Source organism: Ammodytes marinus (genome assembly GCF_949987685.1).
Source record: "Ammodytes marinus genome assembly, chromosome: 13".
NCBI lineage: Eukaryota > Metazoa > Chordata > Actinopteri > Uranoscopiformes > Ammodytidae > Ammodytes > Ammodytes marinus.
The window spans coordinates 25,611,866-25,633,426 of NC_137217.1; the positions used below are offsets into that span (position 1 = coordinate 25,611,866).

Genomic DNA, 21,561 nt, shown 5'->3' on the forward strand with positions numbered 1-21,561 from the left:
CAGCAATACACTCAATGAGTGTCTTGGCTTCCGGAGATGCTGATACACAATAGATCTACTGTACAATAGGACATCCAAGACTGATGTTTGCTTCAACTACTTCATCCTGAAAAACGGCATCATCATTTTAAGTGATACAAAATTGATCATCAAATCGGTTAGTGGCAGATTATTCCGTGTCTTTCCATCCGGTGAGGGTGTGAACACATACTTCCTCTTCTCCCACAGAGATTGGTAAATACAATAGGATGTCATTCAGTGTTACAGTCAAATGTGTATCGGCCCCTTAACGTTTACTGGGAACACTGTGTACATAACGCCAAACAGCCAATGAAATCTCAGCAGCGCTCCTTTGCTCCCGCCTTCTCACAAATCACTCTCTGCTCCCCTCTGAAGCCGAGCGGCATACAGCAGGGGGATCTCCTGTGACAGCATGTGGACAACCGCTGTGTGAACGATGGAGGGATCAGCAGCTGCAGGGAAAAACTACTCTGCGAAGCAAAAAAAGGGCTCCAGCCAGACACGTTGGATTACATCATCACCCGCTGCGCTCACTTGTCTGGGCATCCTCCACACTCATGACGATGGCATGTAAACCAATGTTGCCATGATTCCTCTGTGTTCAGCATCACCAGCTGGGTTGTGTTGTTTTTTAAGCAATGCTGAATCAAGTGGGGGGGACTGCGTAACGTTTTTTTTTTTTTTTGGGGGGGGGGGTCTAATAATTGATTACTCCACTCTGCGAAAAAAATAGAGTTCACAAGACATGTTGTCAACCATGGTGGCACATAGGGCTCTTATACTTCCGGCGCGCATGACACTGAAACACAAGACACAGCGTCCATTTTGGACCCCCAGCTGTGAAGCGCCAACATGGCTGATGCACGGAAACGAGGTGAAAGTTGAATTTTGGATGTATAGCCTACACAGAGGTCCATGACACAGATTGAACAACAAAGCTTTGTCCTCTTTATGTCAGCCTGATCTCACTTGTTAATTAGCATTAGGTTAAACCTCCTCCCCACTGTTAAAGACAACCCAGTAAGCCCACACAAGTTTACATCTAATCAAGGAGGGGAAAGTGACCCGCCAGACCCCGGTCCAGACTCTAGTCCAACCTGTGATACTATGCAGACGACCACAGCTGACTTAATAGTAGGCCTAGCCTAGATGCACTAAACTAAATATTATTGTCTCATTTTAGACATTTGTAGGTTGATTCAAATGAGTCAAACATCAAAATCCACATCAGGTTTAAAGATCTACATACACTTAGAATCTTATTTTCCCCCACTAACTGGCTGTACTTCTCAGAAATCATTAGAAAAATGGAAAGGTGCAGTCTGTAGCCTAATGGGGTGCGTGTTCTCCTAGAGTACAAAATGTACAGAGTGCGCACAGTGACTCCACATTTAAAGTCAGATAAGCGCTGACTGCCTATACAGACCAACTGAATGCAAAAACAGCAAGTAAAGTTGAGTTCAGTTTAAATATATGCAGGCTTTTTAGATGATTGAAAAATTGATGATGCTCCCACTCGCAACACTGTCACCATGCAAATCTTCATTGAAAAGATAATTGTTCAAATGACAATTAAAGTTTTTTTTTTTTAAATAAATATGCATTAGCCTACTACCAAATGAACAGCCACAATGCAACATTAAATAAAAACTGTCAAAGCTAGGTCAAATGCCAATTAATCCATTTGCATGTAAGCTACCCGATGACAAACCTTATACAAGCGACTCTTGCCCTTTAAATTCTATGAATTCCCAAGCCATGTATGGACCGACGCTTTATTTCACTATTACTTTATTTTGGACCAGAAACAGTTCAATGCAACAACTCGGGACTACTTTTTCTTTCTTTGAACCCCTGTATGACCCGAGAGGTCTTCACGAAAAAAAAAATCATGTTAAATAAAAATAGAACAAAATGTCCAGAATTGGTTACATTGACAATGTCACTTTTTTGAAAACGTGGACACTTTACAATAGTTTAAAATAATTGATAATCTAAAAAACAAACCACATCAGCGTTAACCAAACAGACAAAGGGACGTTTTTATCTACCTCTTATTTACCTGTCGAGCACTGTTGAAAAAACCCGGCTTCTTTCTAAACATTCACTAATTAGTTTAGGCTACTTGTGAATTGATCTTATTGTCTAAAAGTTGAAATGCTGGTTGCTTACCTGCAGCTGCTCTGTGCTTGGAGCTGGTTCTGGACGGTATGCTTGCGTTTGGATGGATAGTACAACTTGTACGATATGTACAGTCTTTATACGAAGGCCGGGACATGTTCTATATGGAAGGGGGGTGTGGCACCGTGAGGCCTGCAGCACACACAAAGCGTGGCTGGGTGCATGGGAAACACATAGACCCCTACGTCTGGCAGGAATGAGCTCGTCCACTTGACGTGTTCACATGTTTTGTGTGGTTTTTCTCCTCTAAATGGCATGTAAGGTGAAACTCCAACACATAGCCTAGATTGACCATTGCATTTTTTTTCTTTAACAAGATATTAATTTTGATTTTTTTAAATAGTCAAAGGGGTTGTGAAAAACCTTTAAAAGTGGGAAAAGTGAATTGTTCTTTGGGACACAAATGTATGTAGCCTATAAAGTGGCAACTTCATTGCTTGGCAACTCATTAATTGTATTGGACTAAAGATGCATTGTCAACACATGATTTGTTGAAATTACAGACTCTTATGATTTCAGGAACATTTCTCCATAATAGATGCCTTAGTTGAGATTGAACCATAGATAGTATAAGGATTGAATGTAGGCCTACATTCTTCACTTTTGAAAAACATTTGCTCACAAAAACTGAAATTTTTAAAACTTCCTCAGTGTTTTGAGCTTTCAGTCTAATTTTCAAAGCTTATACCCGACAAGAAGTCTTCATTAGATCAGATAAAATGGAATCTTACATTATATTTTTTTTTGCCATTAATTCTTAGGAGACAGATTAGGAGGTCGGACAGAGATGGGGTGATGTGGCCCAGAACACGTCTACATTTGGAATTGGACGAAACACTGAAATACTTAAGGATCCAAATGGTTCAAGCTGGAACCTTGAATGCCAGATCAATGCCATGAATAAGGAAATGGGAGGCACATTTGGACCATTTGAAATACCTCAAATCAAAGTTTTGTAGCACTAACCTTCCTAAACTGTGCACTTTATAAAATGAAGATCCCTTCTGTAAATCAGCTCCATTTAGATAGAGTATTGAAATATGAGGTTAAATGGGGTTGCAGATGAGTAACCACCAGTATCAGTGGGAAGAGAAGAATTGTGTGTTATTCGATCATGAAAAGCTCCATGACTGCTGAGTTCTCCCTGTGGTGAGACCGTTGTTGGTAATTTGACCCTGCATTTTTTCCCACATATTAGTACAGTATGTCCTGTCCTGCCTGTGTCACCTTTGACATGCTTTTCGTTATGCGTTTACTCTACAGCATGTGTCTGGCACCATGCCTGCTCCTACTGGGAATGCAAAGGAGCCCATTCACCCCAAATACCCCCAAGATGCAGGGGGTTGGGTGGTCCTACAGTCACGTGAGAGATTGATGTCTACATCCATGGCATTGACATGTTTTCTGCTTCTGGTGATAATTTTAACTATTTTTACTTTTTTTGCCCAATGGACTTTTCTTTTCTTTTTACATAAATGACAAAAAGTTAACAATAATGAGATTCGATAGAGGGAACTTCCATTTAAAAAGTGGGAAGTTCAGAGATGTTACTAGAGTCAGGGTTGTCTGATGTGCAACCCTGAAGCTGCACAACCTGATTGATGTGACATTTACAAGTAGAAATTCAACTGCTGTTTGCGAGGTAATCAATTCATTTTAAATCTCATAGTTTTCTCCTGCTTGATAGAACTTGAATAAGTCATGCAATGTCAGATGGTGCACCACTTTGCACCCTGTCTGTTTCTGATGGCCTATGATGCCCGCACAACAAAACTCCTGTTGGGGAAACATTATATAGGGAGAACGTACAGAGAAAAACAGCCTCACCTAAAGGTTCACTTACTGATTTTTGACCTCCCATCCATGTCGCTTTTAAATTTCTTATCTTAATTTTAATGGAAAATCTACATTTTCAAACTGGACAAACAAAGACATCTTTTGATTGATCTAAAGCTGAAGATGTTGTATTTAACAGAAACTTTTTGGGGATACACGTAGAAATCAATATGCAAAACACAAATATTCCTCCATGTATTTTCTTACAATATTTATCTACAACTTTATTAGCAAAAACAAGGTACAGATGCATTGCTTGTAAACAAAAAGAGAGGAATTAAATATCAGATGAGTAGGCTAGATCAAAAATATATAACAAGGACATTATATGTAGGCTACAACAACAACAAATACATGAATTGTGTTGGAGACACCTCCCCATTTTTAGGTCTGGGTTAGTTTTCCAATCATTTTATGGCAAATTATTTCTTGAAATATTCTAATACAATGTTTATTTAATTGTACTGTCACTTACACCTGTGCCTACCCACACCTTGATTATCCCTCTGGGAGCTAACGGGGTGTTCAACTAACCAATAAACTATAAACCAGCGGAATCCACTCGGAATAGTTGTCATATTTGGCCTACTAACACAGACTTTAAAAGTCATAGGAAGAGAGAGAGAGAGACCCCTGTTGGGATAAAGACAAGCACCCTATCTGTCAGCAGTGATGTGACACTGCCCTCTACTGGTACTACTGAGCAACTCCAAAATACTGATAACTATATTGAATGATTTAAACCTGGATATTTCAGTTTCCTCTCATTTTATAAATGCACTCATGTTAATACAATAGGATACATTGATTAAATAAAGTAAATAATACACAATTAAACAAATTAAACTTAAATACTGAGTGTTGCTGGGTTCCCACATCTGCATTTTTACCAAAATAATTTTTCAAATGCAAGACCTTTTCATGACGTTTATGGTTTATACCAAATTTCCAAGATTTGGGGTTTGTCATTTCAAGTTAAGACAGTCAAGTGCATTTATATCAGGGGTACAACTTAAGGCAAAATACATCACTTTTTTAATGCCACTCGCAATTTTATAACCCAAATTGAAGATACAATTGTTTGGCTTTTGGCCCAGTGAAAAGCTAATGATGTACCTCAAATATTTAAAATATTTTAATTTGTTGATTGAAAATACACAACTAAAGAGGCCCCAATGACGCAACATGACCATATCGGATCATGTCCTCTGCATGTTAAGAGGCATCTGTAAATAATGTAAACATAGATGCTCCCAAAGTCTTAGCAATAAAGCATTTTGAAGTATTGACTGTAGACATTTGAATACCAATTAAGTCCTTAATGTTTTAATGCAATGCTTTTTTAAGACTGTTTCGCAATTTGGAAAATCCCCATACATGCATTCAAACAAAAGAAAACCTACAACAACCAGCAGGTTTTAAAAAGCTATGCCTGGAGCCACTAAACTTAGTGACTAAGTTATGGAAGAGATAACATAGTGGGTGAGAAATATAAACTATTAGCCCTGAGTGTCCTACATTTGATTTGATCGTTTTAGGCTAAGTTTGCAACATTTTGTAGGAATTCCTAAAGGGACACTGTATATAAATATATGAAAGACAATTCCCCATTTCTGCAAGGAAGTTTCCATTTCGATCTTAAGTAATGCCAAGAATACATTTTTGAACATTTTTATTTAAGAACATTTAGATCAACCATTGAAGTCAGAAAAGCGTCTTTTTGCCAGAAAAGAAACATAACATAACTTTTCATCAGTGACCAGGTTAACATCATTATGTTTTTGGGATGAATCAAACTTTTGACCTAATAACAGTTTTTTCATGTGGCGTTTTCAATGACTTGATCTCATGTGTACATACAGTGTTTCAAAGCATTTGGTAAGCAAATTTTTATTAGTTCCAACATTAAAATACGAGGAGATAAAAAGGCAAAATTCCTATTCTCCCTCAAATTTTAACAATGTTTTTAGCTGCCTTATAATTTTTAAAATTAGATTAAAAATCCAAGTTGTCGGAAAACATCTATCATTCAGCAGTTTAAAAAAAAACTAAAACAAAAAAGAGACAACTATTTGACAAACTAAAAAATGCCACGTCTACACGATATGGACGGTAATCTTTTTTTAAATGGATATGAATGTGACAACGTTTTGTTACATTAAGTGCAAGCCCAAAACAAACCTATAAATGACATTTGTAATATAAAACTTGGTAAAAAATACTTATTTAAAACTGTACAATCACCAAGTACACACAGTGAGCACATCAACCGTTATTCATTTGGCTTCAGTGGCTTCGGCCTTTGGCTCCTGGGGACAGAAAAGAAGAAAGCAGCATGTTACATGCAATACTAAGCAGGACAGCATGACAGTACATTCACCTCTACTGTTATCATAGTCAAGCTAAAATGTCATCCATTTCAACTCATTTAGGGTGTCTGCAGCTTAATAAAAATCACATTTATAAATATTTGACTAGCACCAACTTTAACTATTTATTCTTGTTAATTTAATTTAAGTTCAACAGCACAAATAACCTGCAAAAAATAAACAAGAGAAATAATGTTGTATAGTTTTGTAGCAAACATACCTCAGCCTTGGTGTTCCCATTCTCAGCTGCTTTGGCCGCCTTCTTTGCTGCCTTTGGTGCTGCCTTCTACAAATGAAATGACACATCATTACTAACAGATCAAGCTCTCCATATAGTAATTATCATGTGTGTAAGAATAACCAACATCAAGTGGACCAAAACATCCTAATTGTTAATCAAAATTATATTTTCACAGGAACTTATTTTGCCTTTAAAAGTAGCTACAAGGAACTTTTTAAATATTCCCTAAAAAAAATTCATCTGATGATCATGAAATAACACCTAAAAGCAATCGAGAAAGAAATAACGCAATTTTTATATTGTTTTTCTTTACGCCTTTGTCATGGTACGCTCACCCAGGAACAACAGTTGGCGTCATAAAAACAATACCACGTTTGTCCAAAGAGGGCACTAGAATCAACACAAACTAAAAGTTCCTCATAGCCGCTTCAAGGAAGTGGAGTCCATGCATCAGTTTCACATGTGACATACAGCATACAGAGATGTTCTGTAGAGATCAGACAGTGTCATTAATCAGTTTCATACTTTTGCTGGAGCCTTTTTCTTCTCCACTGGTGCAGGTTTAGATTTCTAATAAAAAAAAAGAAGAAGAAAAAAGAGATAATTCAAACAGCTTGTCATAGAAGAACATTGGCTTGTTAATTATTATTATTATTTTTTAAATAACTTAAATTTTACATTGTAATCCCTGGTTTTATAGAAATTTCACTATCAAAGTTTCAATTCATGTGCATAACTAACTTTTGGATGAGAAACAAAAACATGTGTCCTAATAGAATAAAACAGCAGTGGAATCTACGGTAATTGTGTTTAGGAAGCTTACCCCCGCCAGCCGCAAGGAAGTCCTTCTCTGATATTGAGAAAGAAAGAAAAGATTCTGTCAAAATTGAACGTCATTTGCCTGATTTTTAAACAGATGAAACTGACTTAGTATGATATTCAGGACTTTAAATCTTGTCACAATTACTGAAAGCAGAAAACATAAAAAAAAGCAACAGGTTTTATTACATTAAATGCTGCTTTTAACCATACATCTCAACCATCACTTTATTAAAAAAAGTAAAATACACTTTTGATTGAATCTAGATAATGTTGACACTATGTTAAATATTGTTGCAATAACAAAGTATCAATCAAATAGAATGTCGAGTTTATTGACACAAACGTTATCACATACATAATTTTTGTATATTAGTGCATACAATAGACATTCAAAATGTAATTAGAACTTTTACAAACCTCACTGGTGGATTCTTTCTGAAAATCCAAAGGATAAAAAAGGCACAATATTATAATGTTGAACAACAATATAATGATGTGCAGGCATAAAGATAAACACAAAACAGATACAAACACTGATTAATAAGCTCGTAGACTGCTGTTCATGTTAAACATCAATCAGAGCCTCCCGCCTTTATTTGAATTCAAACTGTCCTGTCACCATGACAGCGGTTTGGCGCGCTGACAACTTCCTTTGTTTTGTATCAGTGCGCGCCGAAACACAGCTGTTGGTAAACTGATAAGATTACTATACTAATCGGCAGCCACGCCACGTAAGAAAGGCAGCCAAACGCAAGCCTGCCAAGATTTCAAACTAATGTAAGTCATATTACAGTAGAGATTTAAGTAAATGACTGTTTTTATCATATTCATTAAGGTAACAAACAAATTATCTTTTTAAAATTTAATTTATATTTTTATTATTAAATGCTGCTGCAGGGAGTAATCGCGACATGATAATTAACGAACACCGTACAACAAAAACTAAATATTATTTGAGACAAACGATATTTAGCATTTCAATCCGCTCTATTTTCTCATTAATTGATACACAATAGTGTGGATGAAGTTAATTACAGCCGAGGGAGGTTTTTTAAGGCCATGTCGATGAAATTCGAAGCAGCATTTGAAGACCAACTAGAACTTTCATATTAACATGCAGAGATATCTGACTCTACTAATTCAAAACAAGGATGTGCAAAAAAAAGAAAAGAAAAAAAAACATCCCCTCCCCCAACTCCTTCCTCAAAATGTGCAGGTTTTTCTCGAACATAAAACTTATTTCCATTGCTGAATAACCGTTGGCCATTAGCTCATCTCTTGTTATGCATTCGTGTTAACCCGATACCTGCGCATTTAAACCGTGTGTGTAAAGTTTGGTGCTGCGTCTGACCTGTCAACATTAGCACCCAGAGCTGCTGTCAAAAAGGGGGGAAAAGACAAACGCTGCTAAGGCGCAATGTCAACGTCTGGTCCCAGCTCTGGCGCAGGGCGTGTAAATACACTCGTACACATTATCATTCGGTTTTAAACGGACTAGGGTTAATCTAGCGGTACTATCTATAATAAAAACTTTGTATTTTTCGACGAAGAGGGTTATGCATGAGCATGTCTCTGTGTGGCCGCCATGGCTGCAACGCTACTCGAAGATGATGACGTTCCTCTGATGCAGAAATACCAAACGTCAACCTCAAGTAACAACACGAAGCTACTGCAGAGAGTTACAATAAATATAAAAAAAAATCCAATACAAATCTTACCTTCGTTTTGACCATGGTGCTGACAGGGAAATGAACAAAAAGCTCACAAAAATATAATCGTAGAGGCGGGCTTTTTCCGGACAGATAACACACGACAACCGACCAGTTGCTGAGTAAAATGGCGAATGTATAATGCAAACCAATGTTTTTGTAGTTTATACACTGAAATATAAGAACGAAACCAGTTTGAGCCAGTTTTGTATTTCGATGTCTGCCATTGGTCCCGAGCACGCCACGTGACTCCAGGCGACACCCATTCGTTAAAGAGGCAGGAAGCAGCCAGGAAAAGTACCGACCACTGCCGCAGGGGGGCGCTCTATTATAGGGGGCCGTAGGCGGAAGTGACAGATGATGATTTACAATCTGTTTACAATGTGATAGTAGGTACTCTTTTTAGAATGTGTTGATAATGAAACCCTCCCACCCACGTTAACTCAAGGCCTCATAACTCTTATCCCAAAACCTAGGAAAGATAAACTCCTAACTGGCGTCCAATCTGCCTTCTTAATAGGCCTAATGATTATAAAGTGTTTGCACAGATATTTGCAAAAAGGATTAAAACTGTTTTGGATCATATTATCGATGAGTGCCAGTCAGGTTTTATGAGACACAGACACATTTCCAATAATTTCAGACTAGTTCTTGACTTAATTGACTATTCAGATGTATGTTTAGATGAAAGTTTTATTCTTTTCTTAGATTTTCAGAAGGCTTTCGATACAATTGAGCATAACTTTATCTTCCATGCCTTAGAGAAATTTGGATTTGGTTCATACTTTAACAATGCAATCAAAACTATGTACAAAAATGGAAACTGTTCAATTAAATTACATGCTGGTACTTCCCCTAGATTCTTTTTAAATCGTGGTGTTAGACAAGGGTGTCCTATTTCCCCCTACCTCTTCTTACTTTGTACTCAACTACTCACTGAATCCATAAAGCTTAGTCCACTTAAAGGTATCTCAATAGCTGATGGTGAGGTCATCATCAGTCAGCTGGCTGATGATACAACACTCTTTTTAAGGGATGCCTCTCAGATACCTATAACCCTTGATTTAATTAACACTTTCTCCATTGCCTCCGGGCTAAATTTAAACCTTAAAAAATGTGAATTGCTTGCTCTTAAGAATTGCGATGTACCATCTATATGTAATATTCCTGTAAAGGACTCTATAACCTATCTAGGAGTTGTTATTACCAAAGATAGAGATTCCAGATGTGGTTTGAACTTCAACCCTATTATTGACAAAACTAAAAAAAGGTTAAATCAATGGTTACAGTGAGACTTGTCAGTCAGAGGTAGAATCCTTCTAACCAAGGCTGAGGGCATCTCCCGGCTCACTTATGCAGCTCTATCCTTGGATGTAAACAAAAAGACTTCTAAACAAATTGACAAAATGTTATTTAATTTTATTTGGAGGAATAAAAGCCACTATATTAAAAATGCTGTGATAATGAACCCATATGATAAGGGTGGCCTTAACTTCCTTGATTTTTCAACCTTGAATTACACTTTCAAAATTAACTGGCTAAAACAATTTATAAAGAATCCATATTCAATTTGGAATTTCATTCCTAACTTTATCTTCTCCAAATTAGGGGGCCTGCATTTTGTTTTATTTTGTAATTATAATATTGAGAAAATCCCTACAAAATTGTCCAACTTTCACAAGCAGATGCTTCTCTTATGGTCTATGATTTATAAACATTATTTCTCTCCTCAAATATGTTATATATGATAACAGAGACATATTGTACAAGAACAAATCTTTATTTTTTGAGAACTGGTTTGCACATGGTTTACACCTGGTCAGCCAACTGCTCGACTGTAATGGTTTTTTAATGTCATATCAGGAATTTTTGATGGAGTATGGTATTCCAATTCCTCCAAGGGAATTCGCTATTGTCATGGATGCAATCCCTACAGGAGTTTTGATGCTACTAAGAAGTACAGCAGGGGTTAAGCCAACCTTACTACCTCTTGACCCTACTGAGTCTGCAGTTGGTAAGGTTTGTTTCTCCCCTGGAACACGTAACAATAATTGTGGAATACGATCATTGTTCCAAAATGATATAGTCTCTGTCCCATATGTAGTTGCCTACTGGAATAATTGTGTAGCTGACCTTAATTGGAAAACAATCTGGACTTTACCATCAACATTTTTGATCACTAACAAAATGAAAGAGGTATCTTTTAAAATGATACACCGTTACTATCCCTCTAAAATATTTTTGCAAAGATTTAGATTAGATATAGATGTCAATTGCTCATTTTGTAATAAGTACTGAAGATGTATCTCATTTATTTTGGAACTGTTCCCACTCAAATCTTTTATAGAAAGATATTTGCACTTTTATCACTCGTTTCATTGACCCCAATTTTTCCCTTTGTGTTGAACATATATTGTTTGGTTTCTTAAATTACACCCCTAGTCAAACAAACCAATTTTTTATTATAAACCTTATAATTTTATTAGCTAAATGGCATATTCATAAATGTAAGTAAGTACTCTAATCAGAAACCTCTATTTATTGTGTTTGAAAAAGAAACCAAGCAATATATGAAAAATATTATATACTCTAAAAATAAGAAAGCTATCAAAACACTTTATGTATGTCATTTTTATAATGTTTTTATTTAATGTAATGCTGTTTTTTATTTTTGTATTTGTATTTTTATATAGGCCTATCGGCCAGTTCTGTAAGCTACCCCCTGGCGGCTGTTGTATTGCTTATTGTCAATAAAATGTAATAGAAAATAAAAAATGAAAAATAAATGTGATAGTAGGTAATGTATTTTCACATCATTTATCATCTAAATGTATTGGTTTGTTAGGCATATGTGGCATCAGTTGAACATATTTTTTTGTTCAAGAAGAATCCTGACAGTGTGTAATTTATGGTGCAGTGTGTAATATGACATCATCAAGAAAGTTCTAGAATGCAACACTCCCTGGGTAACCCCAACCCTTTAGAATAATAACAGAAGCTACAGTGACCTTCAAGGACAAGAACAATTCTAAATTTTAAACAATGCACCTGATGACATTCCAACTATGACACTTTCAAGATGGCGGCACTAGGCCTTGGTCCAAGATATGCAGAAATATGGACATATGAGACCCTTTCTAAGGGGAAACAAAATTATTCAAAACATTTTTTTCAGCTATTATGCACTAAATTAAATGTACTTATGGATATTATAATTACTTTCTACAAAATCTGCTAGGAAATAAAACCCAAAATTCTACACACTGCAGGTTTAATAAATAGAGGACATCAATTGATATATTTTTGAATGAGTTTTATGAATATTTTATTATTGTCCCTTTGAGCCCCGTGTGGGCTAGGAGCTTTCCATTTGTAAAAAGTCCTCAGTAATTCTATCAGAAACTAAGTTTAGTCATTTGGCTTCCCCTGAGATGCTACAGCAGCATCGTCCTTGCAATTGCGATATTTGTCAGTTAGTGTGTGGTACAAATATTACATATTATAAAAAAAAGGAGTGACTCAACATCATTTAATCTTATCTGACAGAGTAATCACTTTATTCTCCAGAAAGCTGGTCAAAATATAGTTACGTCATCAACATCACACTCAACAGACGACATCTTCTTTGGGGCTGCTTTGTATGCGGGACTGCTTTGGAAACATTTCCAAAACACACAATCCCTGGCGTTCACTCAAATAATTTGTTCATCCAAACAATGGCATGCATTTGACCAATACTTTGCACAGTTATTTAACTACATCTTGACCAGAAATTTCCACGTATTAGACATTTTTGTAATTTTTTAATCTACAATGATAAATATCACAAATATTCTACAGCCCCATAGGGGTAAAATCGCCCTCTCATCTTGTCCAAATCAGTAACACAATGCAACCGGTCCCAGCGACTGTTGTCCTTCTCTTCTCTTCACAAGTCACTTTTCGGGTGGAGGACAGGAGAGGTTCCATTCCCACTCCAACATGGGCTTTGTTCTTCGCAGCGTTCCTAGGCCACGACGGCTTCGCTACATAAGTCAATAAAGAAAGAGTCTCTCTTGTGCTTCAGCGCGTCTAGGAAGTCCTGAATGCGCTCTTCCCTGCAGCTGGTGTATTGCAGCAGTGCCTCTTGTCTCCTCTGGGCGTCGGCGGGTTTTCCATTCCCATGATGCTGCAGGTGTTCTGCTACACAGGCACTGTCCGCCTCCTCCTGCTGTAAGGCCTGGTGCTCTCGATGGAGCTCTCTGGCTTTCTGAAATACAGCACACGTTAAAATCTCAGTTAGTCATGTATCATTTGGAATACCAAACACAGTAGGCAAAAACATTGTTTTTTTTTCTTCCAAACACTGGTCCAATTACTAGATTTGTCTAATTTGCTTCTATAACATATCTTCTTTCATACTAGTATAAATAAAGAGTCAAAATGTACATTTAGGTGTTTATTTTACTGATCCTTGTCCGTTTGCAGCTGTATATTTATCTCATACAACCATCTTAAACGGCCATTATCTCAACATTAGCTTTTTTCAATACTACTTCTAAAGCACCTACCCTCATGGAACTATGCTTTTCACCAACTAAGCTGAGGCTATTAAAAATAATACATTTGATCTGTAAAGCACTTTTCATTGTTTAGAAAACAATCCCAAAGTGCCACAGAGTATTAAGATGAGGTAATACTCTTAACAGTCTTGTTGCTTTGAGACAACACTTGCAATAGTTTATTTATGTATTTGCGCCAGAATTGTATGACTTGCAATGGTTGGGTGGAAAAATATATACATCTTACAACACATTACCATGCAGAAAATATCAAATTGCTTAAGCTGACAGTGTTTGTCATTATTTAAAATTGTCAAAAGTTTATTCAAGTTGTCAATTTTGAGACAATAGAGCCAATATCCCTTAAATATCTTTAAGTTATGTTGATACACATACCCGTGACCAGTTATCCCTCATATACAAGAATAGTTGTCATGCATTCGGAATATATTCTCATGATTTGCCACATTAATTAGTTTCATGGATTCATGGATGTTTACAAGTGATACACCAACAAGCCACACATCCAATATTTACATAACATTGTTACAAAGGTAGCTATACAAAATAAACTTATTAGTTTGAATTGCAATCGGGAGTGTGGTTCATTTTTATTAAAACTTTCACAACCTTTTATATTGGTGAGCTTTCAAACCAACTAATGGCAACCAACTGAAGATTTAGGAGGCCAGATATTTTGCCATTGCTGTTCTGTGTTGGCATATGGCAAAGACAGAAAAACCTGCCCGTCACTGACTGAAAAGGAAGCTATCAGGAGGATATTTGCTTCACTCAAAAAGATGACAGGAGAGTTACCTGAATCTATAACTTTGACAGAGTCACAGAAAACAAACATTATGACCCTCTCCAAAGCTATATTTACTCTGAGGCCACCATCGACTGTGTCCCTGTCTAACCTTTCCAATGCACAGTCCCATATGTTTCAAAAATTATTGAAAATTACAGACTAATAACCTGAGCACAATGTCAATGTCACTTTCATTACAATGTTGTAACAAATAATACAGGCCAGCAGACAGACTTGTTTTGGAATACTTTTGCAGAAGTGTTTAGACTACCAGTTTAGTAATGGAACAGGCCAAATACAAGGCCACTTCACACTTTATACACTTGGCATTGTCACAGAAAAACTGAACTGTGCTGAACTGATTTTAAAAGCTGAAGCAATTAGATTAAAATTGACTGTGTATTGGACTGCAGATTCTTAAAAAAAAAGTATGTGTATGTATATATATATATATATATATATGTATATATATATGTGTGTGTATATATGTATGTATATGTGTATGTATGTATATATATATATATATACATATATAGCTATATATATATAAAAAATAATGTTTTTTGTTTGTTTTATTTTTATTTTGTAACAGTAATCTGTGTATCTGAATCCGAATTTGATGAAAATGGGGGCGGGACCTGATAAGCCTTTGGCTTCTTCCGTCTCCCTTCGGACAACACAAAGTATGATGTATGAATATTTGCAAGAGAAAATTGTGTATTGTGTGGAATTGTCCGAAAGAATACTAAATAAATAAATAAATAAATAAATAAATATTGACAACACCAAACAACTGTCTCTTGGTATATAAAAAAAAACTAACCTGAATGGATGCGTGATTTATTTGATATTGAACAATTGCTTCACACAGGTTCCAGAATGAGTACTCGGGCCACAGAACTGACTGAAACACTAGGCAGGAGTGGGAAGTCTGCAGGAGGGAAAATCAATATAAGTATCAGAGGACAAGCTGTAAAGCATCTGAAAATATGATCAAAACGTTAACATTTTGTTAATACCCCTAATTTGGTGATTAATACTTAGTTTTTACAGGTATGAAATCAGATTTGAAAAATTATCCATATTTTTTTAGAGAAATCGTATGATCTTAACCAGTGTGGTTGGTAATAGATGTCGAGCAGTGATTTTAACCCTCACCTGCCAAAGAAGAAAGTCGCTAAGGCGCACCTCTCCAGAGGTTCGGATGAGCAGGTCAGGATTGGGAGAATTATTGCTGTACAAACACTCACTTAGCAACGTCTCTGAAACGTCACTGAGCACGACAGAAAAACACAAACGCAACTTAATAAAAAGAAATATCTCACCCACTATCTTTATTATATTTCTTCTCCTAATATGGATGTTGTTGGCATAGTAACAAGATCAACTAAGCAATTTTTACCTTGATTTGATCAGGCCCTTCTCCACTCCCCAAGCCATTTCTCTGACCGCATTGGTGATTTCATATCTTGACGTGTAGGCAAAACACACATTCAGGAAACATCTGCAAGACAAGCATTTGTATAACGGTCTTTACTCTGTATTATATACACAAATCGTTCTTGTGCAATGTGTTTATGTTTAAGATAATGGGACACACGTACTTATCATGAGTCTTGGTTGTGACCACAGCTTCGGCAATAGTCTGCTGAAGGTCAAGTGGCAGCATATTGAGGTCACCCAGCACCCTGATACACACACCATGCTTCTCCAGATTCTCCCTGAAAAAGCAGACAGACAGGAGGGGTGATGGATGGATTAGAAAAATGAAGAAAAAAACTTGAAGAATAAGAAAAAGCTGCTGAAACTTGTCCGTCTGCATTTCTTAACCAAATATACACAAAGGTCCAAAGGAATTTCCATGGAATAGTCAGTGAGTAAAGTTCCCCTGAGGCAGTCTGCAGTCCAATGTCTGGTGTAAACGTGATTTGTCAAGTGTCTGTGTGTAAGGCAATAAGACTCAACACACCAATCATCATAACCCATTCCCTTGTTGGCAGCAGCCTCTAAGTTGTATAACAAGGCGGCAGTCGGGGCGGCAGTGGCGAAGTGGGCAGGGAGGTCGCCTCTGGACTGCAGGGTCAGAGGTTCGATCCCCCGCCTCATGTCAAAGTGTCCTTGGGCAAGACATTGAACCCCGAATTGCTCCCAATAGTTAGCTTGCACCCTGCGTGGTAGCTGCTGCTACGGGTGTATGCATGTGAGTGTGATTGGGTGAATGTGTACAAAACAATGTAAAGCGCTTTGAGTCTGTGAAAAACCAGGGAAAAGCGCTATATAAGTGGAGTCCATTTACCAACAAGGGTTGCTAGACATCTTGATACATAATTTATTTGTGTATCTACTTTTAATACTGTATGATGTGTTATATGGACCTGTGTCTAAATTAAAGCTTTATTAATAATCACATTTGGAGTAGTTGCTTAAAATATTATGTATATCCAGTTTATGTCCAACCTTTCAAAGCAATATCATGATACATTTAATACAGTGTAATGAAAATGTAACTGATGATTGCGAGATGAGATCGGGTGAGCTAGTCAGTCCTGACATTCAAGTTAAAATTCCAAATTGCAGAAAAACATTGAAAGGTCTATCTGGTGGACTTTGCAGATCTGCACATTGACGGCTGTCATATTAGCAAAAACATTCACCAGGCTAGTTATTTTTGGATGTCTACATTTGCACTGGGGACTGTAAATAAAGTATAGTAAGAGACAACGTACAGTTGTAAACTAGACAATCTGGTGTATTGCAGGGCAAAAGTCTGTATCAGCCCACATATAATTCATATTGTGCATTACTATCTAGGAGGTTGGCCTTTCTTCCTCCTGGCCATTCTGGCATCGGTCCACTGTATATCTTACTCAATGGTTAGGGCACTGGTAGGAGAATTACAATATTTCCTCAGTGTGGATGCTTTGTATTCCCAAACTGTGTTATTTTCTAAGCTTGTTTCTGTTACATTTGGCTACTTACTACCCATCTTAAATCAAGTTAATGTTTGTAAAGACTGATGGTGAAACATTAGTTTCAGTCCTTGCAGAGACCCTTAACCTACTTTAACTGTACAGCAGTGCTCAAGCACGTGTGGTTCCTCTTGACTTTACTTTAAGGAAGCTGTGAATCATAAGATAAAATGGGACTGATCATCCCACAAACAAAAGTAAAAATAAAAAGAGGTTTTCCATCCTTCTAATATTTAACTTCAAACTCACTTTTCCTCCAACAGTCTCAAAAACTTCTGCTTGGCCAGTTCCATCAGTCCATCCACTTCATCTTTAGCGCGCTTGAAGTTCTCGATGCTGAAGGCGTACACTGTAACCTCGGGAATGTTCAGATGCTTACACCAACGTAATGTCTGGAGTGGAATGGACAAAGGGGGTTAAACACACACACACACGAGTAACCATTTTTTTTTTGTTCCCAGAATGCATGTGTTTAGTTTCACATCCTCACATCTGCCAGCTTGTTGAAGCCCTGCATATGCCCTTCCTGACGATCCATGTTTTTCTTACGGGCAAAGCGGCGGTTCCCATCCATGATGAAGGCCACGTGTTTAGGCATAGGTCCAGACTGGGAGACACAATGCATATCAGGAGATTCAAAAGAGATATTGGATTGTACTGACTGAGCAGGATATCAAGCAATGTTGATAATACAGTTTAATGGAGCTTTTATGATAGCACACTCATAAACTTTGATACGTGTCAAGTTTCATTCTTGATGTACGAAATTATATATTGAAAAGTGCAATCTTAAGCAACCTTAACTCCACACCCACTTAGCAGCTTTTTTTCCAGAGCTCTCAACTGCAGCTCACGGCCTTCAGCAGTGTATGACGTACACAACCAACTTCCATTTGCTGACTTAGATTGTGAGATGCAATTGAAAGATGTTGAAAAACAGATTGAACAGTTTTCAAAGCATTTAAAAAAAGGCATCCACTCTCGCTCCTGGACATTTTTTTTAATCAATCGCCAATACGATCAGAAGTAAATATGATAATATAAAGCAATCCTTAGTTGCACGCCTTTACTGGTGCAAATAGCTATTGGGTGACAGACAGTAGCCCTAGTTTGTGCCTCTCAGTATTGACTTCAAATTCAAATCAAAGAGCTTGTTTGTTGTTGAACAATGCGTAACATTGCTCTAGAGGCATTTCCTCAATCCTCAAAGACACCATTGACCGTCCAGATGAACACAAATTAAAAATACGTCTGCAGGGTGATAAAATGGCGTTTCAACCCACTACTCAAGTTTCAACTAGGATTTACTATCCAGGTCACCAGGAACTGATCTCCAGTCCTTACTTGTTTTGTAAGACACAAGAAAGATACAAGCAACTTATTTCAGAAGAAAATAACACATGTCAATGTAGCATCAATGTATATAAATATTAGCCTACTGATATTTACGAGTTTTATATTTTGATTCAGAATGTACAGTTTCAGATACCGTCATGAAGATGGTTAAGAGATCATTTGAGGAGTCTTGAAATACCACCACAACTGGAGGCAAGTGTCTTGGGTTTCCTTTATTTCTTAGCTCTTTGACTCAAATGTAATGACAATACAAAATAGCCACACACTAGGGTTAGACGAAAAGACACAATATAATATACACTTATACAGATCCAAGACTTACCTTCAGGATATTGGCTGTGATCTTTTCCAAGAAGTTCAATTCGCCTTCTTTTATCCACGACATTTCCAGGCTTTAAAAGGGTCTAAAATAAATGATACACGCGTTTTTAAAGAATGTGTGTGAATGTCAAACTCCTAACCCAGCCTACACAAGACAGATAAATTACCTGGTAACTGTTTTAAACGAACTGAATGTATTTTGAACGTGTCAGTTGGAAATATAATTCATCTTGTGTGGTTCCTCCGCTCACTGGCTCACGAGACATGCAATAAAAGCTGAGTGCTGTGAGGCTGTGAGAGCACAAACCTCGTCACAAAACGCCCAGAAAACACCTATGGTTCACGGAAACGGCTTCATTCATTCAAAGTATTCCACCATACGCTGTTGCTGTTAAAAAAATCACTACGATTTAAACACTCACAGGGCTTCCAACTCACAAGCCTTTACGATGACGATCTCTTCCGCGTTGGAGCAAAGTGACGCAGCCGCTTGGTGACGACTTCCTGTCAGCTGCTGGTAGATTTTTAAAGCATGTGGATGGACCTCCATGTTTATTCTGGTCGCTCTCTCTCTCTCTCTCTCTCTCTCTCTCTCTCTCTCTCTCTCTCTCTCTCTCTCTCTCTGTGTAATTCAATTTAGCTAAACTAATTTCAATTCAAGGGGGCTTTATCTTAAGTGGTTAAACCTGCAGTGTGTAGAATGTTGGGTTTTATTTCCTAGCAGATTTTATAGAAAGTAATTATAATATCCATAAGTACATTTAATTTAGTGCATAATAGCTGAAAAACATTTTTTGAATACTTTTTTTCCCCCTTAGAAAGGGTCTCATATATGTCCATATTTCTGCATATCTTGGACCAAGGCCTAGTGCCGCCATCTTGAAAGTGTCATAGTTGGAATGTCATCAGGTGCATTGTTTAAAATTTAGAATTGTTCTTGTCCTTGAAGGCCACTGTAGCTTCTGTTATTATTCGAAAGGGGTGGGGTTACCCAGGGAGTGTTGCATTCTAGAACTTTGTAGAACTTTCTTGATGATGTCATATTACACACTGCACCTTTAAGTGGCATGAAAAACAAGAGTAACCATAACCAAAGCAATTAATTAAATAATAAAATATTTTTATGGTTTCGGCTCTTTTTTATCAGCTTGTTGCGGGACTTCTTGTTGTTGTTTTTACTTTGCATTGTTTTGTTTGAATCGATGTCATAGTAATAGTATAATAATAATAACATTAATAAATTGAAATGGTTCAAATTTACATAAATGTATGAGGAATGTTCAAATTACTAATAAAAGTTTCAGCCTCTGAGGTGATAGTAAATTGCTCAATCCTTAGGGTTTGGACCACCCAAGTTGTTCTAAAGGCAATTGTTTTCAACTGGACATTTGTATTGGGTTTCTGACAGTTTATACACCCAATTATTATTATCGATTAATCAAAAAATAATCAACATATTATTTGATAATGAAATATGAACAATTCAGAATATATAAAATTGTGATATCATCTTACATATTTTTTAATAATTTTTTATTGTGTTTAAAATCACAGAGTTTATTGAATTTATTCTACAGTGACATTTTCCCAAATTACTGGTAGGGGTTGTTGCTTTTCACAAAAAGTGAAGAAATTCCCACATGAGGAGTGTGAACGGAATAGCCTGGTCTAACCAGACCATCGTACTTCATTTCATTTAGGGAAAATGAAATTTGAGCGGAAGTAGGTAGGTGGGCGGAGCCAGGCTATGAATGGAATAGGCTTAGGTCAGATTTCTAGACATTAGGGTTGCGTTCCGAATCGCATACTTTCTACTATATAGTATGTAGAAAAAAGATTTAGGATGTCCCGATTCTTGTGGCCAGATTTAGGATGGTTAGAATACCCGGATGGTCTACTTCATGCGGCCAAGATTGTTAGTGTTGAAAAGTGCATCCTATTTGGGCGATTCTGACCCACAATCCAGTGCGCACGTGAAGTGACGTAACATCGACGAAGCCTATAGGTCCATGTTATGAAAACAAACGGGGATGCGACGGATATAAAAGCAAGAGGCAAGATCAAGGCGCAATGTTATGATGAAATAAGAGAGAAAAGTATGTCCCAATAGTATGTCTACTGCATCCTAACTAGATTCTTTTTATCGTCGGATGTAGTATATAGAATAGAAAAAAGAAAGAGTATGCGATTCGGAACGCAACCTTTGTTTAAGACATGCAGTTTTTATCTATCCTGATTTGATGTCCTGAAAATACAACTATTGTGATCCTTCCTTTTTTGTGATTGATAATCCCAACAAACAAATCCTCTACTGCCCCATCTAAAATAAAAACAAAAGAGTGATACAACTTTACTGTTAACTCTCATGTAATACAAGTTGTTAAGTT

The 21,561-nt window shown here is 37.0% G+C and overlaps 1 protein-coding gene and 1 long non-coding RNA gene across 3 annotated transcripts; both read right to left on the reverse strand.

The window, feature by feature from the left end:
• Positions 1–5,695: 5,695 nt before the first annotated feature.
• On the reverse strand, positions 5,696–9,345 carry LOC307259249. Its single transcript, XR_013845151.1, has 6 exons — positions 9,189–9,345; positions 7,888–7,905; positions 7,472–7,498; positions 7,174–7,218; positions 6,628–6,693; positions 5,696–6,347 (listed from the first exon to the last, which is right to left on the reverse strand). It is a non-coding gene; the product is annotated as an uncharacterized lncRNA (long non-coding RNA).
• Positions 9,346–12,739: 3,394 nt separating this feature from the next.
• On the reverse strand, positions 12,740–19,628 carry dhdds (dehydrodolichyl diphosphate synthase). 2 transcript variants are annotated; one of them, XM_080039058.1, is made up of 9 exons: positions 19,597–19,628; positions 19,176–19,257; positions 17,988–18,104; positions 17,747–17,889; positions 16,133–16,249; positions 15,931–16,032; positions 15,687–15,801; positions 15,352–15,459; positions 12,740–13,428 (listed from the first exon to the last, which is right to left on the reverse strand). In XM_080039058.1, exons 2-9 carry the CDS (start codon positions 19,236–19,238, stop codon positions 13,186–13,188), a joined length of 1,008 nt encoding a protein of 335 aa, XP_079895184.1. In that variant the 5' UTR covers positions 19,239–19,257; positions 19,597–19,628; the 3' UTR covers positions 12,740–13,185. The 2 variants fall into 2 exon arrangements, with proteins under 2 accessions (XP_079895184.1, XP_079895183.1); XM_080039057.1 differs by having other exon boundaries at positions 19,342–19,622.
• Between the last annotated feature and the right edge of the window lie 1,933 nt (positions 19,629–21,561).